The 21,168-nt window shown below is 37.7% G+C and overlaps 1 protein-coding gene and 1 long non-coding RNA gene across 6 annotated transcripts in view; one reads left to right on the forward strand and one right to left on the reverse strand.

Annotated features, from left to right (window-relative positions):
- CLYBL (citramalyl-CoA lyase) overlaps positions 1-21,168 on the forward strand; it is a 169,368-nt gene that overhangs the window by 130,001 nt on the left and 18,199 nt on the right. For all 4 annotated transcript variants that reach the window (XM_064646078.1, XM_064646076.1, XM_064646080.1 and 1 more), the window contains 4 exons: positions 10,362-10,550; positions 14,059-14,160; positions 15,936-16,029; positions 17,381-17,548. In XM_064646078.1, the coding sequence (XP_064502148.1) occupies positions 10,362-10,550; positions 14,059-14,160; positions 15,936-16,029; positions 17,381-17,548 (553 nt within the window). The remainder of the gene's footprint in view (positions 1-10,361; positions 10,551-14,058; positions 14,161-15,935; positions 16,030-17,380; positions 17,549-21,168) is intronic.
- The window catches only part of LOC135409916 (uncharacterized), a 92,182-nt gene that overhangs the window by 25,641 nt on the left and 45,373 nt on the right, over positions 1-21,168 (reverse strand). The gene's annotated exons all lie outside the window — the stretch shown is intronic.

A 21,168-nucleotide genomic window follows, 5' to 3' on the forward strand; every position in this document is an offset into this window, starting at 1 on the left:
TCCATTTTATCACTCTTGGCTTAAAATTAATATAAGATAAACAAAGCAGCAGTACTCTATGAATGCAATTATGTTGCTGTAAAATCCTTATTGTCCAGGAATTTCATTCACACAGGAAAATAAATTATACTGCTGGTAGCATTTTAGCAAACAGTTTCATGCCAGAGCTTTGCATCAACTTAATGTTATTGGTCTCAAATAAATCTGAAGTAGTTCCATCAGTACAGAAGCAAAGTCCAGGCTGACCCCAGCATCCACTGTATGTGTTCAGAAATGGTCCAAAGCCAAGCTCATCTTTTTATCAGTCTTTTACTGACTCTGCATTTGGCAGAATCATTGTCCAGGAAGTGACAGAAAATACCTGTTAAGCCATATGTAAAGAATTTGAGCTCAAAACCTGACAGTCTGCTTGAAGTGAATGAAATCCACATTGGATTTGGACCGATATAAGAGTAGATAACAAAGGCACAGGTGAAGGAGCCCCACATGTTCAGAAGGGAACATTGTGAAGGGAACAATGTAAGTGAAGGCAAAAGTTGTGTTAGTCAAGTGATCAACAACTTAACGAGGTGCTCTGTTTCCAAATGCCCAGGTCGGTTATTATGCCTAGGTATGTATATGGATTATGGATAAATACATATGGATGTAAGAATGGGAGCTTGTAGTGTTGGTTGTTAAGGGATGCAAGCATTTTTTTGGATCCTACCTACTACTCTCCTTATTGGCACAAAACAAGTGAAATGATGGGTGCTTAGCTGGCTGGCTCTGGTGGAAACAAAAACAGCTCAAGAAGTTCCTATTTCCATGCTGCCCTTCCTAGCTACTTATTGTCACCCTTTGCCCTTGCTTGCAGGAATGCAATTGTTTGTATGGCCAGCCTGTAAACAGGACTGCTTAAATGGTCTGGAATAAAAACAATTCTACTCTCCCACCCAGAAAAGCCTGAGTTTCTCTAATGGGATTGCTCCAGTGATTCAGTTTGCATCTTGGCTCAAGAAACAGTTGCATTGGAAATGCTTGCATGGGGAAGAAGTGGGGCATGGAGTGGGAATAAGCAGAAGAGGGTAGGAACTGCTTAGATCTTGCAGAAATAATCACATGTTGATTTATTTTATCCTTTTATTGGGAATATGCACCAACCTTACTTTAAACTTCATAGATATTCCAGAAGCCACACTAAGGAGGACCTTCTCAGTCAGCCTAGCATTTAAAAATAATGAATTTCATCAAAAAGTTGAAGAAAAGCTTAGGGAAAGAAATGTCACAAGTTCCAGTAACTTGTTCCACCGCTGTCAGGCATATCTAAATGAGGAACTTAATGAGGTTTTGAAGAAAACCAGTAAGCAATTAAGGGTTCCACTCCACATGTCTATAAGGGTATGTATTCTATTATACCAGTACAATACATCTATCAGTGGTGTACAAATACCATCCTACAACTGTAGGATTAACATGGGTGAGATTTGACCCAGAAAATAACCACGTTCTCAGGTCCCGTTTTCAAACTGGAGAAAAAAATCTCAGTTCCTTTGACACCAATCACAGGTCTAGGCAGGGAAAAATTCACATTGTCAGGTTTAGTTTAGACCACAGAAAACAAGTGAAGTTATTTCTAAAAGGTTCTTACTCCTTGCCATGAATACATGAGTCATGGAGGGTTTTTTTAATATTTTATTTTATATCAGGGATCAGTCTCTGCCTCAGCTAGTCACTGCTGATGCAAGGACATGTGGGACATGGCATTCTAGTGCTGTTTCCTCTCTCCCACTTCTGGGATGTGGGGGTGGAAAGAAGGGAGTGCAGTTGCTTTTGTACTAGTGCCCATGCTTCCAGGACTCTGCCAAGAGTGAACAGCTAGCTGTAACAGGCTTCATATCATCATTAGAAGCATCTGAGAATATGTTGCCTGCAGGAGGTGCTAAAACCTGCATTTGGGGTGGAGTGGGATGCATGGGTTCCTTGACTCATCCCAGTCACCCATCCAAGTGAGCTCTCTATCAGAAGGAAGCCCTTCTGGTAGAGAAAGAAGAAGGATTTCTGGCAAAATACAGTGTAGTGAGGTGGGGTTTTGTTGACATAAGCACTGGCTGTGAAACACATGTATAAAACCAGTTTGCTTTGCAGGAAGGCAAGAGTTGTGTCAATTTAGTGAGAAGCTTGTTAGATCAAAGTTTCCCATGGAATTACTGCAATTACAGGCTACTTCTACAATGCTAAATGCATCTGATCCAAGGAGAGATCCCTGCTGCCCTCACTAGTGCAACAGAGGGGCTTGAGCCCATGGCATAGGGGTAAATCTTTAGAGCAGACTAAGTGCAGTGATGGATAAGTAGCATACGAGTGTCCTGTGTCTCCACGTGGGGATTTGATGGACCTGTAGTATGATCATTTTTCTAGGTGTTTTTTCTTAATTTCCATCAGATGAGCAGGGTGGCATATCAGTGGGGAGGTTGTTAAACTTCATCCAGGGATATGTGCTGCATACCCTGGGGCATGGCAAGATGGTTCATGGGAGTGTTTGAGGGATCACAGGCCTTGCTGGAGCTGCGTCACAGGACTGAGCAGGATGGAGGCAGCTGAACTTGGTGCAGTCCTCCCCAAGCCACTCTTTGGGCATGATGCCTGGAGAGATCCATCTCTGAAACCACACCTGTGTTGTGATTTGGAGGAAACAGATGATTCAGTCCTCCAAAGGAGAGTCTGAATGTACATGAGCAGTTGTGCCTTGTGGGCAGCTGGGGTCCAAGACCTTCAGGTGAAGCTGGGAGCTATGTTATCCAATGGTACAGATTTTCTCAGAAGGTCTATAAATGGAAATTGATACTAATGGCATGATCTCACAAGGGCATACAGGACCACATAAAGTAATCTCTGCTTTAAAAAGTGCCTGTGAGATAAGGTGGTTTCAGAAGTCCTCTTCTAGATGGCTCAAGAACCCACCTGGTATGAGGAGTTCCTGGGAGTGCCTTACCCAGCATAAGATACCTGAGTGACCAGTTAGGGCCATGAATCCCCTACTAAATCCATTGCATGGAAACACATGGATGTACAAGGTGACACCACTTAATGAAATAAAAGTTGAAAATGAAGAGTTGAGAGGTTTTTTTTGTACAATTACAATTTTACTATTAACATGATCTGCAAACACTTGGACTTAGGGCATTCAATGGGGTTTTGATCACATTACAGAATATTAACTTGCTAATTTACCAACGCAGATAAGGCACTTTGTGAAAACTGAGATAAGAGCTGTTAATCAGTATTTGCACAACCAGAAAACATGCTCAGTTGTTCCAAGCTTTCTCATTGAAACACCTAGTTTTATTGAGACTGTAGGTAGACTGGGAAGAGTTTCTTCCAGGAAAGAGAAAGAATGAAAAATGCCATGGCACAGCTGACCTGACTTTCCTTAATGTTTTCTTCATTCCTAGGGGCTTCTAAGCTGCTTGGAGCAGACACTAGTTCCTTCAGTACAAGCAGACATAAGCCTCTGGTCAGTTGTTTTTTTTTTCTGAAAACCGTTGTTTACTTCTCTTGGCTTTAAGTATTTTTTTTCAATTAATTTATTAAATAATTGAGGCAGTAATTAAACAGTGCCTCTGACATCACCATTTGATGATCTTCAAAACGTTTGATCCATATCTCACTTGAATCATCACACTTGAAATCAGTTGTTGAACAGGGATTGATAGTTTGCTAACATAGATGTACTTTTGACAGACATTAATGTATTTCACTACCAGCATTAACAAAAAGATGCATTTATAAAATTAAAAATGGATGGTTAAATGTACCCATTTTCCGTAATTATCCATTACATACTGCCAAGTAAATATATCTTAGACTGTTTTCAATTTTTTTAATTTTTAAATAAAAAATAATCATAACATACAGTTCAGTTCATATGCCAGATAAAAGAAAAGTATAGCTTTTTTTTTTCTTTATTGATACATCAGATTGTGTATTTTGTGGCCTTATTTCATCATGCAGCAGCTCATTTGGACTGTTCAGGAAGACTAATTAACACTAATGCGTCTAAAGAATTTTCATTTGTGATGCTAATCTGTCACAAAACCAAAAGTACCCTCAGAAAGCCAGGGAAAAAAGTAACGAGACTACATCTTGCAGCCAGCTTAAATTACTGTTATCTGGATTTGTCATAATTGAAAGGTTGTTTACATCTCTTTTGTAAGTGTTTATAAAAGTTGGCAGACAGAAGGATAGCTGCCTACTTACATGAACAAAATTTTCATTTATTGAAGCTGTTGTATATAGTGCTGTCATTAAAAACCTCTTGAAATATCTCTGTACACATAGTTGTAAGGTATAATCCTGTCTGTGTTTATGAACACACACATGCACACATACCACACTGTATTATTTTTGCTACTGACATATTTATACTCAGTCCTCATATTATGTGAATATTTCTATGTGCCAGTTCATTTTAGCATCCTACTGGCCTCTGTTTAAATTTCTATGAGATATGTGCAAGTCAGAAAAATATCTTGATGACAACTTGTGAAAATGTCTTGCTGTTGTACTAATATACACATCCTTGGATACTTAGGCTCAGAAGAAATGTATTGCTTACATAGCTAAGCACCCCTAAAGGTTTATCGGGATTCATGAGCCTTGGGTTGTGGACTGCTGTCTGGGTGGACCTTGAGCTCTTGTTCTCTAGTTCTCCACATTCACAGCAGCTCAGGAGAGCCACCTGATCAGCATATAGGGAAATTGTCCAACTCTGATGATGTTGGATAGGCCCCCACCTAACATCTCCAGGATCCACACTGGCCATGCTGGTAGAGGAGGGGAGAGGCTAAAGTTACATGGTGGCAAGCTGCTCCCAGCTGTTCCTAGACAGCTTAAGAGATCTTGTCTTTTAAAACCACAGGATATATTGTTGATAGGTGCACCGATGTGTTCCTAAACCTTAAATGAAACTTCTAAGAAAATGGGCAAAGAAATTAGGTTTCCTCAGCAGAGCATAATTAAATTTCTTCTTAGTTCACAATGCTGATTATCGACGTTTGTGTCATTTTAGTGTTGCTAGACCATATACTGCATGTAAAGACAATTAGCAGAGCAGACAGAAAAGCAGCAGATGCTAGAGATGCACAGAGTTAGATACGTCATTATGTCATGAAGAATCTTTTTCAGACAAGTGAAAAGGTTGGTATAAAAAAAAAAAAGAAAAGGCTTGAATAGACCAAATAATTATTAAAGAAATAATTTAAAGATTTCAGGAAAGAGTAGCAAAAAAATCAGTGTCTTGCATTACCCTAAAGCATGTGTTTGCCTGAACACATGAAAAACAGAGGAGAAACACTGACATACATGATGGAGACCCTACTCCCCCTTTTCTTCCCCACTGCTGCTCCTTCTTTCATTTAGGATTAGTTACATGGTGGGTTTGGTGTATTCCATGTTGAACCAAAAGAAAATGTGTTTTAAAATTTCCTAAGTCTTTAAAAACTCATTAACTGATTACCTGCTCAAGGATAACAATAAGAAAATATTTAATAACCACTTCCTGGAGACTTTGGGATGTATGCATATTTTACAACAGTTTTTCAGTCTAACAAGGCTAACTAGAAATAAGTATTTGCCATGTCAAAGATTTTTTTCTCACAAGTACCTGATGCATGTAAGGTAGAAGGCAAGTCTCATGAGACAAGCACCTCCTGCTCTCAGAAATGCTCTGCCCCACAGTTAAGAGTTCTCTTTGTTTCCTTAAAAACAAATGTAATTTGTCTTTTCTCTTGACAATCTCATTTGTGAATTTGAAACTAAATGAAATATCATTCTGTATGGCATCACTTCATTGATGGAAAATTAAGCATGCAAAAAATGTCAGGCTTTCCTCCTGCAGAAACTCAATGCTGCACAAAAGCCACTGTGGGTATATAATATATATGTGCACTTCTGCGAAATCTTATTTGAAAGGCACATTCGTAGGGCAGGCACTAATATAAGTGACAAAAGATTCAGCAATGTCAAGTCCTGTAAACAAACCGCTCCAAGGAATTAACATTAACACATAATTGTATGTTTTTATCATGTCAGACCTGTCACAAAAAAAGAACTTCAATTGTGATTATAGTAATTAATTTTTCCTCTCCCATTTGAAATATGCCAACTTATTATGGCAATGGGGATGATAGATCCTGGCCCGCCATTTTAGCGCATCACATATTTATATTTCCATATGAAGAATTATTACCAAAAGATTTTAACAGGATGAGATCTATATATAAACATATATTTAAGTATGACCACTATCTTTATAATTAAGACCTGAAGGTCTTTAGAAAAAAAGAGGGTACAACTAGGCAAGAATGTTAAAGCAAAACAGAAATTTTGTCCTCAAAATCAGATAGGTCTAGAAATCACAGTGCTGGAAAACTGATTTCTAGGGTATCATACCAGTTTGAAAAGAAAGAAGAAAATGTAATTTTTCCATCTGCTGTTAATCTGACCATCTTTGCTTCATTTTTGCTGTATTAACAGTGTGTCCAGAGTGAGTGGGTGGCTGAGCTTCCAGCTCATTGGCATTCCTTCTGTTTTGAAGCAGAAATTTCTATTCTTGACATATAACTTAAAGGAAAAAGCAGGGGAAAGAAAGAAAAGAAGGAAAAATGAAAAGGTACTGATTCAGCCGATAGGAAACTCCTTCTAATACTGTTAAGCAAAAGCACCTATTTAGGTGCGCTTATACTGTGTAGTTTTATAAATAAGCCCAAGGGGCTCCTTCTTTAGCACCACCCCCTTCCTCAAGTCTCGCGCTCTGCCTGCCTGATCCCATCCAACAGTAGAGCTGATACCGCACTAATCCCCGCAAGTTTGGGACTAATGAACTAACTGCTGGGCTGCCGCCACGGAGCTTGGTCCCAAACTATACTGTACTTCACACTCGATTTATTCTCCAGATGGCGAGACCGCGCAGCCCTGCCGCGAGGGACCACCTCTTCCACTGGAGTGTAAAAGTGGACGGATGTTGTTTTCTTTGCAGATTTGATAATTCAGAGCTAGAAACTCTCGAGGATGGTTAGTTATTAGGTTTAATGGGTGCCAGTCGAGCCAGCAATACGCGTATTCCCAATTTTTATTTCAGTGTTTGTGTGTCTGGGCAGCAGTGGATTTGTCAGCAATGCTGTGTCACCAAAACCTTTATCTTCTCCAGTTGGCGTAGCTGCACGTGGTAATGAACATCTTCCTGTGTCCTCCTCAGAGTCAAACAGAAGGGATACTAAAGTAGCCACCCTGAACAACTTTTTTTTTCCCAGTGGGCTTTCCAACACAGGTTGCAAATTTAATATCTTTAGTAGTACCACAGTTTACCATGAAGCTCTCTGTTGCCTTTCTCCCTAGTTCAGTTAAGAACCCTACTCATGCGGGACCCAATGAGGATACCACCATCCCAAGCCACCTGGGCATGGAATAGTTTACTTAACAATCAAGTTTATTTCTTTCTCAACTATTCTTTCATGACCACGTATTATCTGATGTTGTAGTTCTTGTGTGAAGAACAGGGCAAATAACTTCTTTCACCATTCCTTAAAAATTCTCATTTGCTCATTCTTGGCAGTGTCTGAAAAATGTGTTTATTTCTGCATCTACTTCTGTAAATACGTTATTATGTCAAGGACTACTTTTTTCTCTGTTTTATGTTAAAGTAGTTTACCTAGCTTAGAATTTTCGCTTTTTCATTAATCCTACCATAAGAGTAGCATCTACATTTCCCTGTGTAACGAGGCAGAAAGGGCTCTCCCTTTCCTCCATGGTTTTAGATTTAGTCAGAGGTTTTAGCATATTTTTTTTATTTACCCATGAAATGTTTTATTGGAAACCTGTGTGGAGAGCTGATACACCTCACGAACATCAATGGGATTTTCTCCATTGTAGGAAGGGTCAGCACTGAGTCAGCCCCATCATGAGCTCTGGCTTTGGCAGCCAGGTGCCCTCAGTTTGTTCCACAATTAAAAACATAAATTAAGTCTTGATGTGGAAACTGCAGTGAGTAGAAGTACTATATCACGGAAGGGAAATATTTCCATTCCTGGAGTATCTAGGCAGGCAGATCTAAAATGTAGCGGTTCTAAGAAAATGCATCAATTCTCAACCCAACAGATGGCATGGGTGTGTTAACTAACATAGCAACATATTTTCTATTAAAATATGGGGAAAAAACAACAACCCCCTCCCCATGTTTGTTGGTTGGTATAAATTCAGTGAAGTTGTTGGTTATTTTTGGGATATGTACCAGAGGGATGCACATTTAGTTTATGTAAATTGATAACAGCAACAGCCTGTTAATAAGTGTTTTGTATGGAAATATACCTAGAAAGACATGATCTGTCTTTTTTGGGAAGGGAGTTTGCAGACTGAGGAGAAAAAGAGATATGAAACGATCTATTACTTGTTATTATATTCTAGGGAAAAAAAAAATCACAACAAATTAGTTTGCAAGTTTGCTAGAGATGTGCTTTCATTTGGAATTGGATGCTGCCTTAGTGGATACTTTGGAGAGATCTCTCTTTTGCAAATTGGATTGGTGTGTGCTGAAACAGTGATAATCTGACTTTAATTAAAAGCATAAATTGGTTTGGAGTGTGTTTTTAAGCATCATATCCAGAAGCTTTCAGCCCACCCCTAGAAACCCATTACCACTGGTTAGAGAAGGAAAACATAGGGGACTTGTATTACCCGGTATTAGCATCATGTGGTTCGGTTTACCTAATTTGGAAGAGCCATTTTAGACAGCTATGCACCAGAGCTGTCTTCCAGCTGGACATGTTTGTACTAAACTGCATACATCTTTATGTGGCTTCCCTAATGGCCCCAGACAAAGTCCATTCACAGCAGTTCAAATGTTTTGGGTTTCATTTTCCAAAGATTACCTCTGAACGTGCCCCCTGATCACAACACAGGGATACATTCATGGGCTCCTTGTGCCTGTCTGTCCGATTAACGGGCATATGCTCCCAACCTTGGGAGAAGCATGGCTAGTAGCCCCAAGCTGAAGGCTGTTCACTTCAGATTTCATTAGCTTTCTGCTTCATTATTCCTTCCTTTTAACCAGTTAGAACCATCAACTGCTTTGCTCTAAACTTACCCTAATTATCAGGGGTCCCAGCCCTGTAAATCAGTACGCTGCAGAGCTGTCTTAAACTGGCCTGGGAGACGCTGTTCTCATCGGGCCTGACAACTGTAAGCTACTGTTCCCTCACACTGTTTAACTCAGACCACACTGGGAAACCACCTCTGCTCCTCTCACTGGCAGAGATTTGTATCCGTCTGGTTTAAATCTACTGTCATGTGCTCTCTTGCTGATTGGTATTAGCCTGGATATTAACTTTGATGATTTTTTTTTTTATTATTTTTTCCCCTTGAGTTTGCCTGTTTTCTTGAAAAGCATCCCTATTCAGCGACTGCATATTGTTAAAGTCATTACTGAACCTCCATGAGTCAGGAGCTTTAAAGTTTTATTAGCCCCATAAAAACTCTTCACAAATGAAATGACTTTTGATAAGTGTGCATTTTGACAATGCGAATTTGTTAGGGGCTGTTGGTGAGTGGAAGGAATTTGGGGTTGAAACTGCAGTTGGCAGGAAGCAGGGAGCCCAGCACCCTCCTTCCACCACTACCCCTTTCTCAAGGCCAAGAAATTCACTTCATTTCAGAAAAGCATGCAAGTATTCTTCATGGAAATCAACTGTTTAATGGATTTGTAAATCTGCATTCACAAAGCAAGCTACCAGGAGAAGCATGTGTTTTTGGAGATTTTATTTTTTGCCAGCAGAATATCTTTTTATGAGGTTTAAGAAAAATCTCCAAGTTATTTCAGTGTTGTTTTCATATGCGAGTTGTATACTCTACTACTGGCTTTAATATACTTTGAATACATGCAGATAAGGAAAACCAAAGAAGTATATGTACATCTGTGCTTACTGATGTCCAGGTAATATAGAGATGAATTACAAAAATTAGTTGTTTTATGCAGATTTAATAACATTCCATTTTTTGAGACAGCAGATAGTGCAACACATTTTCTTAGTGTAAAGATTTGCGTTTGTTAGACATGTTCAGCAGTAGCAGACACAAAAGTCTTGTTTTGGTAGAAACCCTAAGCATTTAATTTACCAGTTATAAAGAAACAGTAAAGTGGAAGGTAAAATTGCAAGGTGCTGGTGACGACTGCTCCGAGAGTGACAGCCATTTGAGAGACACCAGTATACTGGCTGTCCAGCTTTTTCCCTATGTATTTCAACAAGTTTTCTTCTCAGTGACTTTTTCTGTCAATAGAAAATATTCTTTATTTTTCTTTTCTTGTGCCTCTGAACTCACATATATTGTAGAAAGAAGCAAGGCTGGCCATTGTGAAAACCCTTGAAGAGTTTGACTTTGGCCATGCCGAAAAATGTGTCAGGATAAACTCTGTGTCCAGCGGCCTTGCAGAAGAAGATCTAGAGGTGCTTTTGCGGTCCAAGACCCTTCCTTCAAGCATGATGCTGCCAAAGGTTGAAAATGCTGAAGAAATAAGATGGGTGAGTACCAACAACACAGTAGCTTTTGACTGAAGCTCTTGGGCCAAGTTCACACAGGCACAGACATGAATGACTGTAAGTTACGGGGAAGGCTGCAAATATACCATATAATGTTGTTGCTTGGCTAAGGTAGTTGGGAAATGCATCCACTTAAATGTGCGTGTGATGTGCTGTATAAAAAACATATATGGACCATGTTGCATTTATAAAGAAAACCAGGTTTATTTCTCCCACGGTCAACCAAGAACCAATATTGCTGTCAGAGTTTATGATAAAAAATAGAAGAGTAAGTGCCTGATGCTTCTCTAACTATTCTAAAAAGCAAAATGAGTGTCTGTCCATGAGCCTTAGTTACGTGCATTGGAAGCAGAAGATGGGAAACCATGTTAGCGACATATGAAAAAATGGGTTTGGGGGGAAGGTCACTCCTTGGGGCAACTGGAGGAACAAACAGGAAGCTTTTAACTAGTGTTTTTAATTAGCACAGATATTATTTCCTGAACAGTTCTCTATTTCTTCCTTTTTAATTGCTGACAGGTGTGTTTGTTTCACCACTGACTTTTCAGCCAATAAAAACCTGAAATGTAAATGATTAGCATGTCAAATTACTTAAGAAAACTTTGAAATAGGCCTAATTATGCTATAATTGTTTTAATTGTCAAAAAAGAGGGACACTTTTTTAGATATACCATTATTGCTGCAACATGACAGTAAGGGAATAATGCTTAATTATTCACTTTATATTTTTGCAAACCATTAGACAAGCAACTAGCAAGTGTGCAAGCTGTGATGAAAGGCAGACAGGCATATTAGGATCTATTTTAATCTCAGCATCTAACCTTGATCAAACCATGGAGATCAGGCATGAACGTACAGCTGAGCACAGCCCGATATGCTGAGGGTGTGACAAGCCCCGTCCGTTCTGTGGTGCTGCCCCTTTGGCCTCTGCTGCTCGTGATGGAAGGCACACCATCCCCTTCCACCAACATTTAATTAAATTAACCAGAGTATACCTCTCAGGGTTTACAGCCATGTAAGTGTTAGACGTAACTTGTCAGTAATGAATATTAATGATACCAAAATGGCAGAGCCCTTGCTGCCACCAAGTAGGTTTTGCAGGGAGGTGGGATACCAGGGCTCTTTGTCCCCTCATCCTCTTCCACTTTCCCTCTCACTAACTTTTATTTCCATCATGGAAAACAAGCCAATCCCAGCAGCTTCTGCCTCATTGTCCTCCTTTCGCTTCCCTCTCCCTTTGCCCAACAAAGAACACACTCTGCTTATTGCCACTACCTTCTTTTTCCAATCTACCCAAAATTCACTCTGGCATGATTTTTCAGCCTCCCAGAAGCTGTTTCTTTCCCTCCACCCGCTCCCCTCCCTTCATTTTTATTTATGTGCAGCAGAAAACCTGGAGGCTGATGCACAACTAAAAGATGGGCTTACTTGTTTTCTTTTGTGTGAGAATCTCTTGCTTTCCTTTTGTCCCTAGTGTGGGTACTTGTTTGACTGGCATGGCTTATTGGACTATAACAAGCGTAACTCTCCCTCCTTTGTAGCGGGACAATTCTCCCACAAATCCTGACCAGTGTGCATTCTTCCCAACACACTATTGGGTGTGCACTGGAATTGAAAGAATTGCTGAGGCCTTGCTACTTCATCCCCTCCCCAAGCTTTGTGGGTTTTTTTTTTCCTCCGCCTTCTTTTTTTTTTTTCCCCTTTCTCCCTGAAATGAACACTTTACCAGGCCGGAAACATTTAATCGTCTCCTTTGGAAAAAAAAAAAAATTAATTGAAACTTCTCCACTCGTTACCTTTTGTATTGGTGCTTATTGCAAATCTTTTACAAGGGAGAGGAAGGGAGGCAATATTTAATTAAATGTGCTTTTTTTCTTTTTTTGCTTTACCTTCAAAACAAAAGATAGCAAAAATCCCAGGAGCACGACTTTTAAAATATTGTAAAATAAAACAAACCCTAACTTGCACCTAAAATATACACACAGTAGCACTTTACAATTTTTTTTCTCTTAAAAAAATAAAAAACAGATAGGAATCGTAAGAATATATGCTGATACCATTATATTACCTCATTTTTTGCATTTGCCTGGGTCAACTTTACTGTTTTCTGTCACTGTAGTACCTGCCGTACTGTACAGAGTGAATTGCACTGATTTTTTTTTTTTTATCTCCTTGCACATTTTTGAGTGGAATTCTCTTCTCCAAAGAAAAGTTACAGAGAGGGCCAGAGTGACGATGAAAGCAGGAATGGGAAGGGCAGAATTCTTCACGGAAGAAAGCTGTGATTTATTTTGGCCTAATTGTAAAGTTACTGCAAATCGCTGCAAAGCTTTTTTTTCCTCAAGATCTGGGTGATTAGATTTTTCCTTCTTTTGGGGAGGGGTGGTGGGGGGAAGCTAAAAGGGGAAATAACACCTCTAATCCAGCTTCTGGTAAATAGGCTGCCAGCTTTTAAAATGAGTTTCCTTTCTATTAGTCAGAATATTATGCTAAGCCTTAAGCATTAGTTTTTTATGTTGCCATAGCAGCCTTATTCCTGCAGGGTTGTGACCTGCGATGATTACAGTACAAAGCTTATAGGGTCTTGAAACCCCCTTTGAAGATGAAAAGTCTTTGATGGTTTATATTTATGCAAATCTCTTAGATATGATTTACCCAACTGAGACTGAATGGAGAGATGATTAAAATTCCCTTTCCTTTGATATCCATTAATAGTCGAATATTCCTTAAATTTAAAATATATGCATGTTATTTCTGTCTTTATTTACTTACATTTTTGCAGTACCTGCAATATGTTTATCTTGACACAAATTACGCGATCTGGACAGATATAATAGATTTACAATATAGGGCTGAAGGTTTCCCCCCCCCCTTTTTTTTTTTTCCTTTTGAAAGGGGAAAAATCTGTGCAAGAGCTTTTGTATGTTTCCAGATGATAGATTTTGGAATTTGGGCTACCCCACTGGCAGCTCAGAGCTAGCTGTGAACTGGTCTCATGGAAAAAATTGGCAAGCTTTGGTCTTCAAAGAATTAAACTTCCTTTTTAAGGCCTTCCTAGGTAAGCTAAAAAATTATGAAGAAAAGCCTATTGAACAAAAGGGTAATGGTGCCGTAATGAATAATACGGATGCCACTTAGAAGGCTGGGGAGTGCTTCCAGTGCTGGCAGTGCTGGACCTGAAACAAAACCGGACCTCAGGTACAGCAGCACTTCATTGTTTTCCAGGACCCGCGGATTTGCATTGCACTAAGCCAGGGTGAGAGGTGCTAAGCCTAGATTTTTTTTTTTCTTGCAAACCAACCTCCAAATGTATGGGAATGCTGCAGTTTCCAATCACAGGCCTTGTTAAAAGCTGCTTTAATTTTTTTAATTATCAGATTTTGGGGTGGAGAGAGGTGTTCGTTATAGTCAGGTGAATATTTAACGTGTTATATATACAAGTAGACTGTTCTTTTTTTCCTCTCTGATAGCTCATTCTGTCTAGTTTTAGTTTTCAGACAAATTCTTACATCATCTAAAAGGCCGAACACTTGTAGAGCCAATGAATTTTATCCCCTTTGTGGAAACTGCAATGGGCTTGCTCAATTTCAAGGTAAGCCAGTCTTGAAGTGTTCATATTTTGCCATCTCAGCAAACTAGGATAAGCAGAATACTCCTCAGCCTCTCCCTAATTTCACCAAGGAAGAGAGGTTAAAAAATACTAAACATATTGTTCAGTCTCCAGAAACATTTGCACGTTGAACTCTGATGTTTGTATTGTAAAGGCCTTCATAAATTCAAAATATTCCAGTGACAGAACAGTTCCAGACAGTCCATGCCAAATAACAAAACCTCTCTGCATTCCTGTTATTGTTTTGAACACACTTGGAGTGGAAACAGGCTTCTCCAAAGATTTGGAATACTCAGTGTTACAGTACACTTGGCTATTTAGTAGCTGTCAGACTCAACTTCTGTATAACATTTAATTAGATAAAAGAGTTAATCGTCCTTTCACTATTGCTAAACTTGCATCTTTATAATGGTTTCTACTGATAACATTACAACCAAATTCCATGGTATAGTTTCTTTGTGCATATGATGGAGTGTTTAATGCTAAGATTAGAAGTATAATTAACTTTGAAAATATCTGAAAAACATGCTCATTTTTTAGAGTAATTTATAAATTTCATTTTAATATAAATCACTCCCCTACCTTTACTACTGAGTCCAGATTTTTCAGAAAGGCAAGGCAGCATGGTAATGAAAGCGAAAGACCGTGTGTGCATGGACAAGAAACTCTGTGTTCCTCTCCCATGCTCTAAGGGAAAAGTTTCAGACCAGCTGAGGACACACAGATCAGAAGTACCTCCAGAAGTACCGGCAGGCCTCACAGGCAGCCTGCTCATTTGATACAGCCATTTATCTTACAGCACACGCTAACCTATCTAGGAGCATAATAAAGCAGTAACCAAACGGACACGCTCCTGTCCAGTGTACAAACAAAGAATTAAATCATATTTTAAACCATCTGAGCTTTTTCTTCACCTACAGGATTTCATAGTGGAGGTTTAATATTGCAGTTCCTGATGTTGGCAGGAGAGTTGCCTTTTAAAGCACTCTGTTAAAGAATAATTTTGTGTCCCACCAGCTGCCATAGAAGAACACCCATTAGTAGAGCTGGTAATGACATCTGTCTCTCTCCAAGTACCTTAGCCTTAAAAAATACTTATATTATCCAAACATCGATATAAAATAGCACTGTTACTCTCTTCTTAGAGTAATATTTTTCTTACTTTTATTTTAATGCTTTTCTGCAGCACTTGTTGCATTTTTAACTTCCTTAGCTAATTATTAGTTATATGTAGCAGAAGACTTTAAATTGGCAATCCTATAAGAAATCCTTATATCCTATAAGGAATCTACAATAATTCTAAACCATTCATGTTATTTATTTCATAAAAGAGATTCTCATCTTTAATGATGTTTGTCATGCAGATATATTGCGTGTCAAACTAATCAAATTTAATACTTTTTGCTTGCTTTTAGGCAGTATTTGCCAAATGTTTTGTTTCATATTGCTACGTAGATATCTGAAGTAGTGATCACAGTAATACCCAGGGCATTATGTTAACCAGAAGGTGGGGAACCTGCTATGTTGTCCTGTATTTACACAGTCTAGGGACAGAGGTGCTCAGGGAAAGAAAAATACTTTTTCTCTTTTGCTGAGTCATTTTAAAACAGTGTGCATAGTCAAGCACCTACCACACCTTTGCTTAATAGGACCAAATTTCGCTGAAGTATTTCGGTAACACTGAGTTGCAGTAATATCCTCTGTAGTCTCTCCATCCTGCATTTCTGTAGAAATTAATGCTCTGTTCTCATTTGAAGGCTGTCTGTGAAGAAGCACTGAAAAAAGGATCCCAGGTTGGCTTTCATTTGGACGCAGTTGTCTTTGGAGGAGAGGATTTCCGTGCCAGCATAGGTTGTTACTTGTCTCTTTACTATAAATGTTTATGTATGGCATTTGCATTGGAGAAGCCCATGGCATATCCAACAGCAACAATGACAACACTTGATTCTACATTTTATGTTTTCACTTTTCTCATTAATTTTTTTCAGTGCAGAATGAATCACTGACAAATTAAAACATGTAAAACATGGTCCCTGGGTTTTACAGGGCATTGATACTTACTTGTGCTTCTTGCCATTCAGCACCAAAAATTAATGAGAAAAAAAAACCTGTTGAGTCACTGAAATAATTTTAAAATATTATATTAATAAGCAATATGCACATGCTTTTTAGAACTACATTTAAAAGTTCTAAAATTCTGGTGTCTGCTTCATCACTTCTTCATAGACAACTGTCAGTCAGGCTTTTGATATCATGCACAAATACTCTTCTGCTACATTTTGCTTTCATAAATGTACTTAAATATGTCACATGTCAATATAGCCACATATTCACATGAAAGCACTATTAGCCTTCCTAAAAAATAAAAAGTGCTTCACCATTTCTTTTATAAGAGGCCACTTAGCTTCTGATTCAGTTTAAAAATAAATATAAAAGCACAGAGCTATCAACTTCTAAATTAAAAATAAGTATGTTAATGTAAAAATTAGCATTGCTTTATAAAATATTCCTTACAAACTGGAAATCTGTGTCTAAATAGTGACATTATTATTATTATTATTTTTTTACCACTAGTCTTCACATGAGCATGTTGATTAGCTGGTGCCCTGTGAGCACACGAAGTCTCATGAATACTTTTGCTTCTTCTCAGAAGTCATCTACCGTCATTTTTTCATTCAAATACTAAAGCTTAAATATTCAGCTTAGGACATCAGTTGTGACAAGAATCAGAACGAAGGAAAGTGCAATTCTATTCACAGTGTGAATTTTTTAACCATTTAGTTGGACCTAGTATATCAATTTTTGTAGAGCTTCTCTTGCTGTAATGCTTCTCACTGTATATGCAGTAAATACTAAAATCAAATAATTACTTCATTTTAGTTCCAAATCAGCAGTCCTCACCAGAGAAAGCTTACACTGAATTCAGTCTTACAACTTCCAATTTAAACCAAATCAAAATGTGAATTTATGAGCTAGTGTTTCAAGAGATGGCTTTTTTTTTTCATTTTTGATAAAGCAGCATTTTTTTTCCTCAGAAGAGTATCATTGTGGCTATATAGCCTTACACCCCTCTTCTGTTTTCTAAATTCGTTAAATAGCATCTCAAACTTTACTGTTTTGGTTTTTTTAAACAGGAAATATTTAAAGCAGAAAGGTTTAAAAGACTCTTGTCAGCTGTTCTTTGTTTTCATTATTTTCGTAGGTGCAACAAGCAGTAAGGAAACTCACGATATTCTATATGCCAGGCAAAAAATAATAGTCACAGCAAAGGCATTTGGCCTTCAAGCAATAGACCTTGTTTACATCGATTTCCATGATGAAGAGGGGCTCCGCAGGCAATCAAGAGAAGGTGCCTCAATGGGATTCACCGGTATGACTTTCTGCCGATGTCTTAAAATAACGCGTATCTTCTTCATTTTAAATATATTGCTACGTTTACTGTAACTTAGACAAATAACTTGATTTTTATTTCAGGTCATTTATGGAAAAACTCATTATACCAAGCTCTTCTATGTTTATTAGTATCTTAAAAATTGCAGATGGAAATTTTGCCTGAGAAGTCACAGGCTGCTTTTTAAAACCACATCTCATGAAGCGTGTGACTGGTTTTGAAGAGAAGCTGGGGTAGAGGCTGTGCAGTGATTCATCCCATCACAGAGCATGGGAAAGGTGATACTGTGCTCTGCAATGGCCACTCAACAGTTGGAGCCTTTTCTCTTTGTTGTAACTATGGCAGTTGTTAAAAAATACTTTTTAGGCAAAGGAGGGGAGAAGCAAATGTGGTATGCTGTTAGGAGAAAGTTATTTTCTTGTTATTTTCTTTGATTTCTTTCTCATCCCCTGCCAGTAAGTGCTGGTGACACCTATGGGTATTGGCAGACAGCAAGAGCAGCAGGCTCCTTGCCCCAGAGTCCTGTAATGCAGCCTGTTACACTGTGATTGGTGTACTAGGTCACTCAGACACCCTGTTGGGACGGTGCAGCCACCAAAGTTTGTGGTTCTGCAATAGAAAATAGCCATTTAACACGTCCATTAGAGAATTCTAACATATAGGACGAACATTACGTTATCTTTTCTCTAACCATCACTTAGAATATACACACAGTACTAGTACATCCCTTAGGTTTTTATTAACAAAAGCATGGGTCCTGGCAATGCTACCTAGCAAACTCTGCTTTTACAGTTAGCTTTACATGATATCTTAAAGCACCAAGCAAAAAAACCAAGTGTTATTTTAAGTGACTTCGGCGTGACAGTGAAAGAATAGCAATCAATGCTCTTCAGCACAAACTCTGCTTTACTGTCTGTTGAGCTTCGGCATCTGCAAAACCAAATATTGTTTCAGAGGTGAAATGGCTAGCTCCTCACAGCTACATTGTCCACGGCCATGTGGACTTCCACCCCTCACTCATCTGCCTTTGAAGTTGGAAAAATAATAGAGCTGCTGAATGGTAGCACCTGCTGACGGCTACCTAGTCTCAAGCAATATTTCCTAGCTTAAGGAAAGGCTTGATTTTTGAAAAAACATAGGTATCTGAACCTCCTGTTGACAGAAGATGGAGTTGCAGATGCCTAGCACCTTTGAGAGCACTCTTTTTGAATGCTTAATGTGCATTTAAATACTTAACTCAGGCTGCCAATTTAGGAAATTTAGAAAAGCTCAGCACAACTAGTGTTGATGGTGGTTTGGACTCCACTGACTTTACGGTGGAAGTTGTCTGACATTGTCTGACAGGGTTCAGACAGGAGAAAAATTAAAAGGTCACATGTGGCAATTTAGAGTGTAAAGTGACTTTCTAACTTGGCCATAAATGCGTCTTGCCTTTCCATACAAGGAGTAAAGGTCTGTAAAAGGTACAGACTTCATTAAGGTGAACTCACAGCTCCTGCTCTTTGCCTCCTGCCTTTCTGCAGGAAAAAAACACATTTCCAAAATCCAGCAACCAACCTGACCATAATATCATAATATCATAATTAGAGACAGGCAATACTGACTTTTCTGATTTGGTGGGGGGGGAAATTTAAAAATCTGTTTAAGCTAAAACAAAACATCATTTTTTTCATTTTATTTTGTAAAAAAGAACAAAAATATTTTAGGTCAATCTAAAACCTTTCACTTGTTCTTTGTTTCTTTTGCTTGCAGTTTAACTAATGCTTTTATAATTTTTCTTGCTTGTTTTGATTAAAATAAAATGTAATTTCAAAACTGAAAAAAAAAAATTTTTTCCCAAACCTATATAAATGAAACATTTTAACATTTCCAATTTCATTCATCACAGAAAATTACAAATGGGTCTTAGCTTAATCCATGACCTTGTATAAAGCAGAAGTATGTACATCGTATTTGTCACTGACAGTCCTCTGATAATGTGAGGGTAAAGTACTGAAATGTCACCTTAATAACAAGTCCAAAACGTGCAATTCTTCTAATTTTTAAATATATAAGGTCCTTTTCTGCTACTTTTTCACAAAGAATCAGATGACCTGAGGCTTCCAAATTTCTCTCTTAGCTGGAGAACACTTATTTATTTGTATGCACAGGGCTGAATTCACCACCCTCAAAAGCAATGCAAATCCAAAATATTCTCTAAAGGTATATATCCTTAGATATCCCCATATTACACCAGTAGAATTTACCTTAGTGTAATCAAATATGTTCACTCAAGATTAAACAAGTGAAATAATATAACAAAGAATTTACCAGATATGTAATTACTGTTGTGAACCTCACTGTTTATTGTAACTAAGTTTTCTTTTCCAGTTATCTTAAAAGCAGCCTGGTTTTCCTTCAGTCAGTATATTAACATGAAATCAAATGTTTTCAAATGTAATTTAGCCAAATTAATAGTCCTTTCATATGTATATGTATATATATTTATTTATATACATATATAGCCATAGACACACAGCAAGATGTTTTACAGTGCCAGTACCTGTGGACTTTAAAACAGTGTGTTGCCTATATAAATAGGCATAGGTTTTAGAAATGTTTATGTAAAAAATTAGGTAAACCTTGCCATACGCTTTAACAGACAACTTAGTTATTATATAAAGTCCTGTGCTACAGGCTGAGAAGCCAGATATAAATACGAAACTGTAGAGGTTTCCTCTCTTTTGCAGTCTTTTGTAGAAGACTAAAATGACACCATCATACAGTTACCTCAAAGACTTGACAGGTATTGATTTAAAGCACGATATATCAAGTGGTACTGTAAAAAGGATTTCATGGTCATAAATTTTAATGTCTTCCAATTTTGCACTCTCTCAGTAACTTGTCAATAACAACAATTCTGTTTAAAATATTTGCTTCGTTCCTGCATGGCATTATGTCTGTTATACAGTTATTTGGATATGTAGTCTGTGACAAAAATCAACCAAATGCTATAAATCAAAAGTTAGATTATATTCTCTGTAAATTTTTCAGTAGTGTTTTAATGATAAAATGCATAGCTTACTGCTACAGGTATCTTTAAAAAAGCAAATTTTTTTACAGAAACGTTTTACACTTTAAAAATCATATATAGGTATTTTTACTTTTGTTATAATTATAGACTGACTTTAAATATAATTTAAAATATACTCTATATTTTTCCCAGAAAGTTAAACTCCTTAGGATTTTTCAAGAATTGTTGGTACACATTTCAATTTTAGAATTAGTAGTTTACCTAGTGAGAATTTGTTACATTACAAATAAGGAACATCATTATCTTAATAATGATGTCATTTTATTAAATTGACTAAAAAACCTTTAAGTAGACTTCATGTAAAAAGTGTTGGCTTTAAAAGAAAATCTCTGTGTAATTTCTTTCAAAAAATATAGTTCTTACAGGGTTTTAAGCTTTTACCTATTCTTAAACTATTTTTAAAATAGTTATGAAATTGAAATTTCAAACTGAGTATTTTTATGCTTGTAAAATCATAAACTAAACGTTATTTAATAGGAAATAAAATTGAGCCACTTATGGCTTTTTAGCAAAGGAACACAGCAAC

This window comes from Pseudopipra pipra, chromosome 2, assembly GCF_036250125.1.
Source record: "Pseudopipra pipra isolate bDixPip1 chromosome 2, bDixPip1.hap1, whole genome shotgun sequence".
NCBI lineage: Eukaryota > Metazoa > Chordata > Aves > Passeriformes > Pipridae > Pseudopipra > Pseudopipra pipra.